This window comes from Megalobrama amblycephala, linkage group LG19 (assembly GCF_018812025.1).
Source record: "Megalobrama amblycephala isolate DHTTF-2021 linkage group LG19, ASM1881202v1, whole genome shotgun sequence".
In the NCBI taxonomy this organism is placed as follows: Eukaryota; Metazoa; Chordata; class Actinopteri; order Cypriniformes; family Xenocyprididae; genus Megalobrama; species Megalobrama amblycephala.
Window position 1 is genome coordinate 16,984,799 of NC_063062.1, and position 13,562 is coordinate 16,998,360.

At 37.6% G+C, this 13,562-nt stretch overlaps 1 protein-coding gene across 2 annotated transcripts in view; it reads right to left on the reverse strand.

Annotated features, from left to right (window-relative positions):
• The window catches only part of LOC125254390 (F-BAR and double SH3 domains protein 2), a 119,555-nt gene that overhangs the window by 48,851 nt on the left and 57,142 nt on the right, over positions 1-13,562 (reverse strand). For both annotated transcript variants that reach the window (XM_048168993.1, XM_048168994.1), the window contains exons 4-6: positions 2,058-2,137; positions 1,360-1,504; positions 1,129-1,262 (exon numbers count right to left, since the gene is read on the reverse strand). In XM_048168993.1, coding sequence (XP_048024950.1) covers positions 1,129-1,262; positions 1,360-1,504; positions 2,058-2,137 — 359 coding nt within the window. The remainder of the gene's footprint in view (positions 1-1,128; positions 1,263-1,359; positions 1,505-2,057; positions 2,138-13,562) is intronic.

A 13,562-nucleotide genomic window follows, 5' to 3' on the forward strand; every position in this document is an offset into this window, starting at 1 on the left:
TTCCTTTGTTTTGAAGATTTGTTTTGTTTGGTTCAAAATCTTGAACCAAAATCTTATGGGTTTGGAACAACAGGAGAGTGTTTTCATTTCCGGGCGAACTATCCCTTTAAGCTCTAGTGAAAAATAATGAAAGTCCTATTAAAGGGATAGTTCACCCAAAAATGAAAATTTGATGTTTATCTGCTTACCCCCAGGGCATCCAAGATGTAGGTGACTTTGTTTCTTCAGTAGAACACAAATGATGATTTTCAACTCCAACCATTGCCGTCTGTCAGCCGTATAATGTGGGTCAATGGGAACACAATTTATAAGAGTCAAAAAATATGCATAGACAAATCCAAATTAAACCCTGCAGCTCATGACGGCATACTGATGTCCTAAGACACGAAACGATCGGTTTGTGCGAGAAACCGGACATTATTTATATCATTTGTACCTCTAATACACCATTATGTCCAACTGCGCTCAGCATTCGTTTAGTGAGGTCTGATCGCGCTCTGACAATGGCAGTGATGTCTTGCGCATATACTTCAATGAGTGCTAGACAATATTTCCGTTGTCAGAGCGCGATCAGACCTCACTAAGCGAATGCTGAACGCAGTTGGACATAGTGGTGTTTTAGAGGTAAAAAATTATATAAATAATGTTTGGTTTCGTGTCTTAGGACATCAATGTGCTGTCACGAGCCACAGGATTTAATTTGGATTTGTGTAAGCATATTTTTTGACTTTTATAAATTGTGTTACCATTCACTCCCATTATAAGACTGTCAGATGGCAACGGTTGGAGTTAAAAATCATCATTTGTGTTCTACTGAAGAAACAAAGTCAACTACATCTTGGATGCCCTGGGGGTAAGCAGATAAACATCAAATTTTCATTTTTGGGTGAACTATCCCTTTAAAAAAATGACTAAAGTAAAGGTTTATCAAAAGGTTAAAAGGTTAAAATCGCATAAAATGTATACACATTTCAACCAGTTTATTCTTTCAACCAGAATATTGTCCACTCCTAGTGGTTATTCTTTAATTAATGGGACTCAATTAATGGGACAAGCACATGTGAAGTGTGCGTTTCTGATCCGGGTACCTCTGGGACCGTTTGCACCTGCAATACCAGACGTGCTTACTTGGACTCGATGTCAGCCTTTTCCCGCACAGCCTGGGCCATCTGTTCCAACTCAAAGTATTTCTTTTTGGACTTGGCCAGATCCTTCACTGAATCCTGGAGCTCCGCCTGGATCCGACCCAGCTGCTCAATGCACTGCGGGCGGCCACCGCGGGAGAGCAGAGAGAAAGGACGTTAGAGATTTACAGCACATGACGGATCAGGGCACAGGTCCGAGAACTGAGGACGGTACCTTTTTCAGCTGTTGTTCTTTGTAGAGGCGTACGGTCTTGGCGGGGTCCGATATCTCGTTCTTGTAGTTCTCGCAAACGTTGAGACGAGATTGTGTCACCTGCACGGTGCCTTCAAGATAAGCTCTCCAAACTCCATACACATTCCTACAGAAAGAAACACATGGTTACTGATTGCAAATGCTATTTATGGAGCAATATTCCCATGCAAACAAAAGTAAACAGCCCTATTTGGACAGTTGAACCTGGGAGTTTGCTTCACATATGGTTAGTGATGAAAATAAATAATGAATATAATCATGATAAATAAAGAGTATCCTACAGGTTGCATTAAATCACAGTGGTCTGTATTAAATAAGGGAAAGCTGTGCGTACATTTTAAAAGTACCAGAGTGGATACATTGGTTATCTTCTTATGAGCCCATAGTCACTGTAGTTCATTTCAAAGAGCTATTTGAAACAAACTGCCATCATGTATATCCAAATGTTCATTACCATGCCAAGTGTCAACTGAAAAAATATCAGTCCTATAGTAGAACTATTTCTATTTTCCACAGTAAAATCACAGTGAAATTAATCACCAGACTACAGAAAAACAAACTGTCACTGTAAAGCATCCAGTGGGAAAATGACAGTCATTAAACATCAAGATCCTTATGATGCCACCTTAAACATGTGAACGAGGATTTTTTTTATTCACCTGTAGTCTGTCCTCTGGTCATCTGGTTTGATCCCAGGCCAGTCCCTCTTTAAATATTGACTCGCCAACTTCTGCAGGGCCTGAAAAATATATAAAAAACAACAAAAAACTACATAAGATGCTTGAATTTGTTTGGTTTCTCACCCTTAAGTGTACTTCAACTAAGTACTTCAAGTTAGGAGCAATTAACATGCAAACTCAAAACCTGATTATTGTAACTGATTACCTAAATTTTTTTGAGTTAGCCCAACTAACTCGGGTTTAAAGTAAAGGTTTCAGCTAAAAAAGGGCTAAATTTCAACAGCAGATTATAAATGAATCTAAAAGTTATTCATTCATGAATTTTAAGCTAATGAATGTTAAAACACAAACAAAAATAAACAAAATCAACAAGACACTTCATGATGTGGATGTTTCTGTACTGTTTTACTATCAAAAATGCTTTGCCTGTAGTGTGCAGTTGTAAAAGCATGTGAATTTGGATGCAACCTCAATGTCTTCACATATTTTGTGTTTTCAAACATGAACACAAAGCAATTAACAGGCCATATGCGTGTTCTCATGACCCTGTCATCGAACACCATTTATCACAAGGACAAACACACGACATGTTACAAAGCAACCCAAATTCCAACGACTGTGACATATGTTTGCTGTTGGCATGAAGAACGGGGAGTGCGTACAGTCTCCTTTGGGAATGTCAAAGGCCTCAGCTCAGAAATTACAGTTCCATAACTGCACAAACGCCACCTGACATATGGTGAAGCGAACAAGGCGGCCCCACTTCCTAATATTTTCATTATAGAGCCCCGGCCCCCTTCCACCATATTGTAAATGGAGGAGGAGAGATGCTCCTATACTTGAGGCTGATTAGCCGCTGGCTTTCATCGCAGCCCATCCCCACCTGCCCTATTCCCAGATAGCAAACAACGGTGCTCAAAGCCGCTCGCTGTGAACACAGCATCCACAGTGCGTGTGGATGAGAGCATGGCATGTGTTTGTGTAAGCAGCAGGGAATGAAGCAGAAGAAAGGGGCCCTTCTCCTCGGCTGAGGGCGGCGGTGTGGCAGAGACTGGCCTCTTTCAGCCCCTCAACAGGACACTACAGATCAGCTGGGCTGACGTCTTTTATTTTCCTTCCTCTGCATGACTCCCTCTGCATATTAGAATAATCACTGGACATGTTTTTCTAACACTCACATCACCGCTGGACACACATACACACACATACACACTTACAAAGAAAACAAGACAGAATAAAAAGGTCAAAGAGAAAAGAAAACTTAAAACAAAAAAGGCTTAGTATGCACTAGGGCTGGGCGATATATTAAATATTAACAATATACTCACTATGATTTTGCTGGTGAAATACTTAAGCAATACTTAAGCAACTTAAGCAACAGTGAAAATCACAATGGCTTTATTTGACTGTCTTTAGACTAGTTTTGCAATCTTTTGAAAAACATAAATAATATAGATTAATTTGTGTACTAAAAAATATTTAATTCAATTAATCAAATCAAAAGTAATTCAATGACTCATTCAAAAAGACCACATTCTTCATGGATTTTAGTAAAATATATGTTAATTAAACATTGTTCATTATCATTGATAAATGCTGCTGTTTACATCAGTGTATATAAATACATTTTTTAAGTATAAATTATCCAATATAATTTCTACCTTATGCTCATTTAGTAATTTAGAAAAACGGTAGAAAACAAACAAACAAACAAACAAAATATAAAATAAAATGCATTTTAAAAATGTATTAGGTTTTTTTTTTTGGGGGGGGGGGGGGATGAGTTTTGGTGACATTCAAAACACATTAAACAAACAAACAAACAAACAAACCTTTTAGCAAATAGATAAATACAGTAATGCATATTGAATGTCTAAAAAACAAAAAAACTGAAAAATCAACTACATCAATATATATTTTTAAAGCAAATAAATAAAAATAAAACAAGCATTTGGAAAAATATATAAATATGTTCAAGGCGCTCTAAGCGATCCTGGGTGGAGTAGCTTCCTGTTGACGTTCGAAGTGTTGTCAAACAAAACAGAGGCTAGCTAGACCCTCCCTCCTCCTCCTCCTCCTCATCCTCCTCCCCCTCCCCTCCGTGCTTCCTGAAACAGTCATGAACGCGCATTTAAAATCATTCTTGTCAGTTATTGGCTGGAGCATGTTTATTATGATTCGTGGTCCAGGCTGCACCAGGTAGTTTTTGTTGCCGTTTTCAGAGCTTGTGGCGACTACAGAGACCGCGTTTTTTTACAGTGTGTTCAGGGCAGAGTCCTGCACGGGTCCATTTTTGGAGACCCGCCCCCGCCCGTACCCGCAAAGTTCAGCACCAGATCCGACCCGTCACCCGTGATAATATCAAAATTAAATCCGCACCCGCCCAGACCCGTTAATATTTGGCCCGTTACCCGACCCGTGCCCGCGATAAATCACACATGCTAAAATCACTCCAATTAAAGTGCTTTATTTTTTAAAAGTTAAAGTTCTTAACTTTTAAGAAATTCTTAAAATTCTTTAAAGTTAATTTCGTTTTGTATTAATTGTATCTTAATTTTAATCAATATTTCATCAACCAATTGCCTGTATTTAATAAATAAGAAGTAAATATAGCATACAATAGATGATCACGACACGGAGGCGCCGGGGAGAACTGGAGCTCGTATCATAAATAAACTAAAACTCAGCGTATAAGGTAGCCTACTTGCCTCACAGACCTGAGGAATATATCTATATTGGAATGTCTACTTTTAAACGAAAGAAAACAGACTGCTCTGCTTATGTAATCCGAATGAAATGTGCATTTCTCTCAGGCGTGTTCACTACTGCGAAGATCGCGAGTCAGCATCGTCAACTTCATCTTTGCAGCCACTGACACAGAAAACCCTTGTTTATTAATAAACAATTAACATGTCTCCTTGCTATATTTTACATAATCATAATCATTACTTTTTTGTCGGTTCTTTGTGACAGCTTTTAGGTGCTTTATTGGCAGCGCAACCCTTACATGTTATCCTACATGAACTCATCACGACCGCATCAGCACAGAAAACATGGAGATACAACGCTCGCTCCAACTAGGCTACGAGAAGCATTAACAAAAGTCGCACTGTTGCAGTGGTGGTGACGTGATGGGTCAAATTGTTGCGTATAATGGTAATTTAGACATACAAATATTGCGCATATTTTTCATCCGCGCTACTACCCGCCCGCAAGGAGTTAATTATCCGCCCGCATTCCTGCCCGTGAATTTTAGGAATGTCACAATCCACCCGTTTTAGCCACTTTTATGCGGGTACCCGACCCGTTGCAGTACTCTGGTTCAGGGGACAGGCAGCTAGCGGATAGTGAGGAGATGTTTGCTGTATGTGACAAAAAATGTTTTGGCCTAAAAACGCGTGACATTGCTTAGAGCACCTTTAATGTATGTTAAATATTTTCAAAATACATCAAGATAATTTTAAAGTCCCCCTGTAGTCAATCATTTCATCCCTTAAAACTAAACTGTTTAAATGTTTTTTCCTGTGAAAAAAATTCTTCATGCTTTAAAATAGCTTGATTGTAACTATACCCTTGATTCACTTAGTATACATGTCATGATCCCATGAATATGCAAATTAGCCCCGCCTCCACTCGCTCACGCCAGCTCAGAGACCCACTCGGTCAACTTTTACTCAAGTTACTCTAGTAAACGCTGCAGGTATTTTCTTTATAATGTTGGACACATAACGGTAATTAATATGAAAGCCTTTTGCTCGACTCCGTTATCAAACAGCTAATAATGTGCTGCTAATGTTACACAAACCATGTTGCCATTTGCCATCTCAGTCTGCCTTCTAAAAATCAGCATCCTTAGAAACGCTTCAAACATCTTAGAACGTCAGTGGAGAAAGGCATATATTTCACCATAATATACATCATATTCATAATTCACACACTATATTGCTAAATGTACATGAATTTCCATATCAACAGAAAAATATACCGTTATGGCTTCTCTTGAGACTCCTCTGCTTCACAGCATAGTAATAATGATACGCTAAAGCCCGCCCGCACGTTGACGTGATTGGTTACAAGGTAGTTTGTGACGTCAGAAACACCATCGATTTCAAACCGTGTCTTTGAGACCGTCTTTGGTTCACTGGACTTTTAAGGAGAAAATACTCAGCAATGGTGTTGACTTATGAATTTTCACATGGATTGTCTGAAAGCATATTAAAAACACCTCATAGACATAAACAACATTAAAAACTTGATTTTCACCACAGGGGGTCTTTAAATAAATAAATAAATTTAAAAAACCTTTTAGTAAACACATTAAATATCAATAGTTTTAAAAACATTAATATAATAGCTGTGCACCAATGGCTTGCAATATCCTCATTGTTCTTTTCTGTTTTAAAATACTTCAGTGGAATAGAAAATATCCTTTTTCATATATGCAAATCCCACAAACTTCAATGATAACTATTTTTACTGAGAAACGCATACGTGCACACACACGCGCACACACACACACATTAAAAGAAACAAAAGGGAAAAATGTTACTTGACAATGACTATTAAGAGCGGCACCAGAAAGACTGACACAATATCGACAACATGACTGCTGTTTCTTCAGAACTGAGCTGCAGCGGTCTGCCACCGGTAAACACAGTCCAAGCATAGCCAAAAAGAATTTCACATAAAAGAAACAGGAGCCACTAATGTAAACATGAAGAAAAATGACCCAGTCTAAACATTCAATCAGGCAAATCTGACAAAACAACAGAAAGATCCAGAAACATCCTGTCAAATACGGCCTGAATCTCTGAAACCTGACAAGAACGGTAGCTAATGGCACAGTTAAGGGGTCAAAACTGGCACATGAAAGCATGAGTCTTTCTCAGCATGCGTCATGCATGTATTATCAGCAAACTTTTCTGGTTGCCATTAATGCATTATGTCCACTTCAGTGTTTGTTGGTAATAAAGCGTTTAAGACATGAGACCACGCACTGCTTCCCTGTAGATCCAGGAGAGGCGTTCACACTCAGCTGATGGCGGTCTACAGGTGTGTGTCATGTCTATTAAGCCGTAGAAGTCAATTCAAGACATCCACAGTCAAGCTCAGGTAATTACAGGCAAACACACCACTTCATCTCCATAAACAGCAGGTGGAGTGGTTGTCATGGCAACCAGAACAGTCGTCCTGTGCGGTCTAGATCAGGTGGACCACTGCTTTGAATCCAGGCTCTGATAAGGTGTGCCCAGCTGACACAGAGCTGTGCTGTATTGTCACAAGGGATCATGGGAAAATTCAGATGATTTCATTAATGACCCTGACTATTTTTAATCAATTTTTTTTTTCTTCTGGTTTGACATGAAAGAAAATGCAATACCATCTCAAACATGCAAACGTTAATGCAAAACCATATAATTTCTAGGACTCTAGTGGCGCCAAATGAAAAAAGCAAAAATATTATTGGCTTCCCAAACACATGCCGTCTCAGCAAAAACAAGGGCCCAAACTCACACCATTAGTCAACTTGTAGTTATTTTCTTAAAATGTAATAAAAAAAAAAAGCTATGCTTGTATAGGGCTGCACAATGAGACAAAAAAATTGTGATTATATATTAATAACTATAAAATAATAATTAATATTACACATTTTTTATATTAATACTAAATAAAAATATTAAACAAAACAATTACTATTGCAACATTTCACTGTAAAAAAAACAAGACATGTTTAACAGTACAACTGTAAAATTACAATACTGATACTGATGTCTTAATTTCTTTACTTTGAAATACCCATTTATTAAATACCTGCCTTTATTTGCATATGTCACAAATGTAATCCGTTAAAGGCAAAACTACATTTTTTCAAAATGAAATGATTGTGTGAATGACTAATTGCTGTCGATAAATGCCTGAATAATTATTACCTCAACATGATCAAACACGTTTCTTATGGGCATTTACACAAGTCTTGTTCTTGCAATAAAAACCGCTAGACAAAGGCTAGAAGTATTTTTAAATGGGAGAAAAACAGCATGAGATGCAATGCAAAAGTCATCCATCTGAATGTGCTGAATTTGCATCTGAATTTCCATCTGAATTTGTGAACTGTCCCAAATGCAAGACAATAAAGAGTAAAATACAATGTGTAGTGATACTTGTTAAAGTCTGGCTTGTGGTATATGGGTGTGTGCGAACATACTTCAATATGTATTTTAGTAGATGACACATAATGAGGAAAGGAAATGAAAATGTGTGTTATTATAGCAGACTTTGACCATCGAAGATCTTTGTGTTATTTATAGAAACGACTACAATGGTAAACTACCGTTAAAAAGTTTGAGGTTGGTAAATTCAACGTTCAACGTCATTTCAACGTTTTTGAAAGAAGTTCAAGTTTAAAAAAAAACTGACCCCAAACTTTTGAACAGTAGTATAAGTCAATTATTTAACATACTTAAACTAGACAAGTTAAAAATTGAACGTCTGACCACACACCTCTCCTCAACTAACCACACCCAATGCTTGCAGTTTGTTCAAGTGCCCAAGTATGAGCATTCCTAACACTGATGTTTTTCTAAGTGAACGCTACTAATGAATACGGCTGCTGTGGCAAAAAGACCATTATTGGTCATAGGCGTGGTAGCAAACAGGCTAGTCTTAACAGGAAGCTCCCACCACTGCAAACAGAGTCACTTCCTGTTTGCAGGCAGAGGTTGGAGGGGCTGTCCCAACGACAGGATATCCGCAACATACGAAACAAAGTGAGAATGAAAAAGTGAGAAAGAACGAGAGACAAACGTCTCCTTCCTGCTCTCAATTTCTTGTCATCAAGTGCTAACATAACCAGTGAAACCGCAGGATCAGTTAAACTGCTGTCAAACACAAAACACTGCAATGTTACTATAATAAACAACAAGAGAAAGCGGAACATTGGAAACGGGACCTTCAAGTCATTTTTAATAATGCACACAAGGCCAATGCTATCAACAAACACAATTATTTCTTTGAAATAGAAGAAAGCATTTAAATATGAGTTTGCAATACAAGCATCACTCAGAAAAACTTAGCAACCACACAGAAACTGTAAAGCATTGCCCTAGCAACCACCCAAAACCACCCTAGCAACCGCACAGCAATGTCATCGCAAAAACCATTTCTATAATTTTTAAAACCATTTTTAAAAACCAACATTATAGCTGCCAGTTTCACAGAAATACACAGAAAAAAAAGAGTAAAACTCAAGTTTAAATTCTCTTGTTATCAGTTTCTCTTGCGCTGAAGACTCTTTTATTCCATATCACTTTCAAATGAGAAATTTAATTTAATCTGGTATGTAAGTGATGGATAACACTCTGAGGTCTAAAAACGCGCCGGCGCGTTTTGCAGGGTTTTTTTTTCACATTGCAGCAAAACAGACTTAAAATACTTAAAAGAATAGAGACATAAGTAATACATCAATTGAAACTATAGAATATCTCCTTTTATTTGTATACACTCAGAGTAAAAACAAAATGTCGTGCTTTTTGTAAAATAAAGAAAACTAACATGATGCGTGATCTCTCATCTCCCTCTGAACGAAGTCCAATCTGATAGTTCTCAGAAAATGAAGTGTAACTTAGTGAATACTAATCACAAAAAATTCATACTTATGTCTAACAAAACGTTGAAATGTCAGGTTTTAAATCGTGCAAGTCAAATCGAAAAACAAACATTCTGTGTTTATGTAATCTGTATGAAAAGAGAGCCATGTCAGAAGTCCGTGATTCAGCTCATTACCCACTAATGCGGCCACACCCACGGAGCCAGCGCTATTCACAGGCAAATTCAGAGACAACACATGCATTCATCATCTCAATCGTGTATTTATTGCCTTGAAAATTGTTTATCTGGATGAAAAAGCCATGGTTAGCGATCTCTGGAAGACATTCAGTAAATTCCTGTTTGTTTTCTTCTATTGATAAGTTTTAAGTGAGTTTTTGTTTCTTTAGCGCCCTCTGGCTGTAGTATGAATTGGTAAACACCATTCATGGAATATCGTCTTCTTCTTAGGTGAATTTGTGGACTAAAATGCACAGAGCGCCCTCCGGCTGCAGTATGAATTGCAAACACCAGCGCTCATAGAGATAACAATGAATATTAAATAAAAAATAACTCCTCTGTATAGAAAATTGACATAAACATATGAGAATCCTATATTTCTCCAAATGTGCATGCTTTTAAACTAAAAGCCTATATTCAGACTCTTTGCATCACAGAAATACATTATATTTTAAAGTACAATATAAAACCATTATTTTATATTGTAATAAAATTTTTCTGTATGTTTCATATACCATGATGAGCTTGAGACATCACAGAAGTTTTTTTTCACAGCCTACCTGACTGAAATGCCTCATTAATATGCAAGTCTTTTCAGGTCATTACTATTCAATTCTTTTGTCTTCACAGGTGAGAATGAGCCATTATTCATGGAGATTCACGCCTCCTCGCATACCGTGTTTCTTGGCAAAAAGTGTCTTACAAAAACTAAATCAGTATATTGTTATAAATGAAAGAGTAGTCAGCATAATTTTTACATAATTTTGAAGCAAAAACTCTAGTCTACAACCTTCAATACCCAAAAGTCTTGTGAACACAGATTTAATATACTTTTATTGGCCTTATATCAGTGACTTAAGTTTTTTGTTTTTTCAGTAACCACGCATAAACGTTCTTCCTTCAAAAACACAAACATGTACACACATGTTCCTCACATATTATGGTAGCCTAGTTTGTGCTGAATACAGTGTAATGACACTTGTGTCATTAATATGTTTATGAACAACTGAAAAAAGCACAAATGTCAGGGCATGTCAAAACTTCTCCAGGCCTCAAATCAGCCTCAGACTCCAGAGGGTCTGGACATTGTGTCAGCCACAGGGTTATTATTTTTAACTAAAACTATTAAAAACTTTTTTGTTAACTGAAACACAGATGAAACAAAATAAGATACTAATAGTAATACTAATATTAAACTAAACAAAAATGTGAAATGTTGCATTGGCAACTAACTGAAAAAAGTTTAAGTTAAAATTCCTAACTGGAATTAAATAAAAGCTAAAACAGATCTAAAAGTAAAAACTGAAATAAATTAAACATAAATAGTAATATTTAAAGCTGCAGTCCATAAGTTTCACCTCTTTGTCACCATCTCTGTTTGAAACCTGCAATGGCAGTATCTGCTGAATTATCATTTTAATGTGGATTGTGCATTGGCACGGATGAATCTAACGTTTGCTGTCAGTCACCGCACTGGTGTGGATACTGTACTTTGGAATCACTGATTCTACGCCTTTGAAGTATGACCAAAATAAAAAAGTCTTTTGCTTTTTGACTACCGGTTAATCTCCAGTTGTCACTAATGATTGTCATTTGGACCTTTCTGGATTTCAATCCACTATCAAAATAAGTTTAATTATTGCAGCTGCTGTGAGAAAAGGTTATAAATGACACGCCACCTGCAGCATCCTCACATGCCATATAGCCTACTAGCTGGGACTCCTTCGTTATGTGAACAGACGTGACGTAATGACGCAAAGATGAATGGCTACATGCTCGAATTTCCTGTGGAAACCCACCAGTACCGATTTTATAAGAAAACATTATTACAAGCTTTCCGTTGTGAATTGACCCTTCGCTGGGGGTTTGATTGACAGGCGATCTAACCAATCATAACGCTGAATCCGCCATTTTGTCCGACAAAGCAGTCAGGAGTTAGAAGATTAACTTCAGTGGACTTGAACTTGAAAAATGGTGTGTATTTACATCTTTCCGCGTTTGAAACCACATTCCTTCTCATGTTCAATCATGTTTATTTGATGCTATAAATTAATAGTTGGAAGAGATGATCGGTTCACGAGCCGCTTGAGCTGAGGTGCTACAGCGATCTGTCCCGACACATTAAAGAGCCACAAAACGGTTTTTATTGTTCGAATTTACACAATTTGAAAGCTGGGACTTTGTTTAATATCATAAGTAACCTGCTCTGTCTTTTCTGTCGATATGTTGTCAGTGTCCTCTTTGCTCCGCGATGTATTTTTCAATGCGTGTGGCGTGACAGCGCCATGGCTTGATGGACAAAGCAACAGTAACTAAGGGGGGCGGGTCTTTGCGAAGGGTCAATTGGGCTAAGGTAAGAAGATAGTTTTGAGCACTGGCTGGTTATGTACTTGCTCAAAAATTGATTTTAGATCATTTTTAACCAAAAAAGTTATGGACTGCAGCTTTAATAAAAATGGTAAAAAGTCAAATCACCTTAAATGTACTAAAAATTTAAATAAAATTGAATTAAATATAAAAAATAAAAGCTAATACAAAATATTACTAAAAATTATAATAGTATATAACATCATCATCATCATCAAATAAAGAGAAATATGAGGAACCAAAAAAGTGTGATTGTTAGAATGGAGATAAAGTGTGTTTAAAAAGAAAAACACACCCATGTAGAGAAAAGAAATGAGTCATAATAAAAACATGACATCACAAAGAGAGGAAATAGAAACTTAAAAATCACTAAAAAAGGACTAAATAAATCACACAAAACCTCTGGGCAGGGATGGCACATTCTACTGGAGGGTCTGTGGTGATGTGTGTGTGTGAGTGTTTGTGCAACACACGTTGGCCCGATGTTTTCAGGCTTCAGTCTGCACAGGCTGTTCTTTGTGCGTTCCTCTATTGTAAGGTCAGTTTCCAGAACCGGCCCGACCTGGCCTGTCCTCTCGCAGGGGCACAATAGGGGCATTGAGTGGGCACTGAACTGCCTTTGAGCTCTGATAAAGCACCCAAAAGGGCTGCTTCACCCTCTGAGCTTTTCCGGCATCATCTAGGTCTGTCCCTGCGATCTTTAAGTGAAGTGGGAGTTCATTCAATTCTTCAAGGTTCGGGACTAAGGGGTGAACGGGCTTTCAGCCGGCTCTGGCGTGGCACTGCCCAGTGGGTGGGACGGGATGCAGCTTGGCACCCGGCTAAAGGCTGTGAAAGAAAATGATTTATGTGCTGTGTAAAGTTTGACTGACTCTAAATGACTGGACAGACTTCTGGGACTATATAAAAGTACAGCTCCGTTTATTTTAAATAGTGAACCAGTTTGGACAATATAACGCTTTTTATGCAACTAGGACGCTGTCCAAAATCTCCATGGCCTCTATACCTTAACAAGAGTCTGGTGACAAAGGCAGTAAAAATGGATATCATGCAACAGTGGAAAACGGCTTACAACTAAAACACAGAATCTTTTCAACACAAAGTCAAAAAAAAATACTGCATACAGAAAAATATTGTATTTTTTGCATGCTATTATTTTCATGACAAATAAGCACAATTTACCCCCAAATTCTCATTACTATAATGCGTCCAGATGTGTACTTTTGAGATTTTTCTGGTAATTGCCATTAATGATGATTCTCATTAGATTCTCATTACTAGAATACAGTTCTA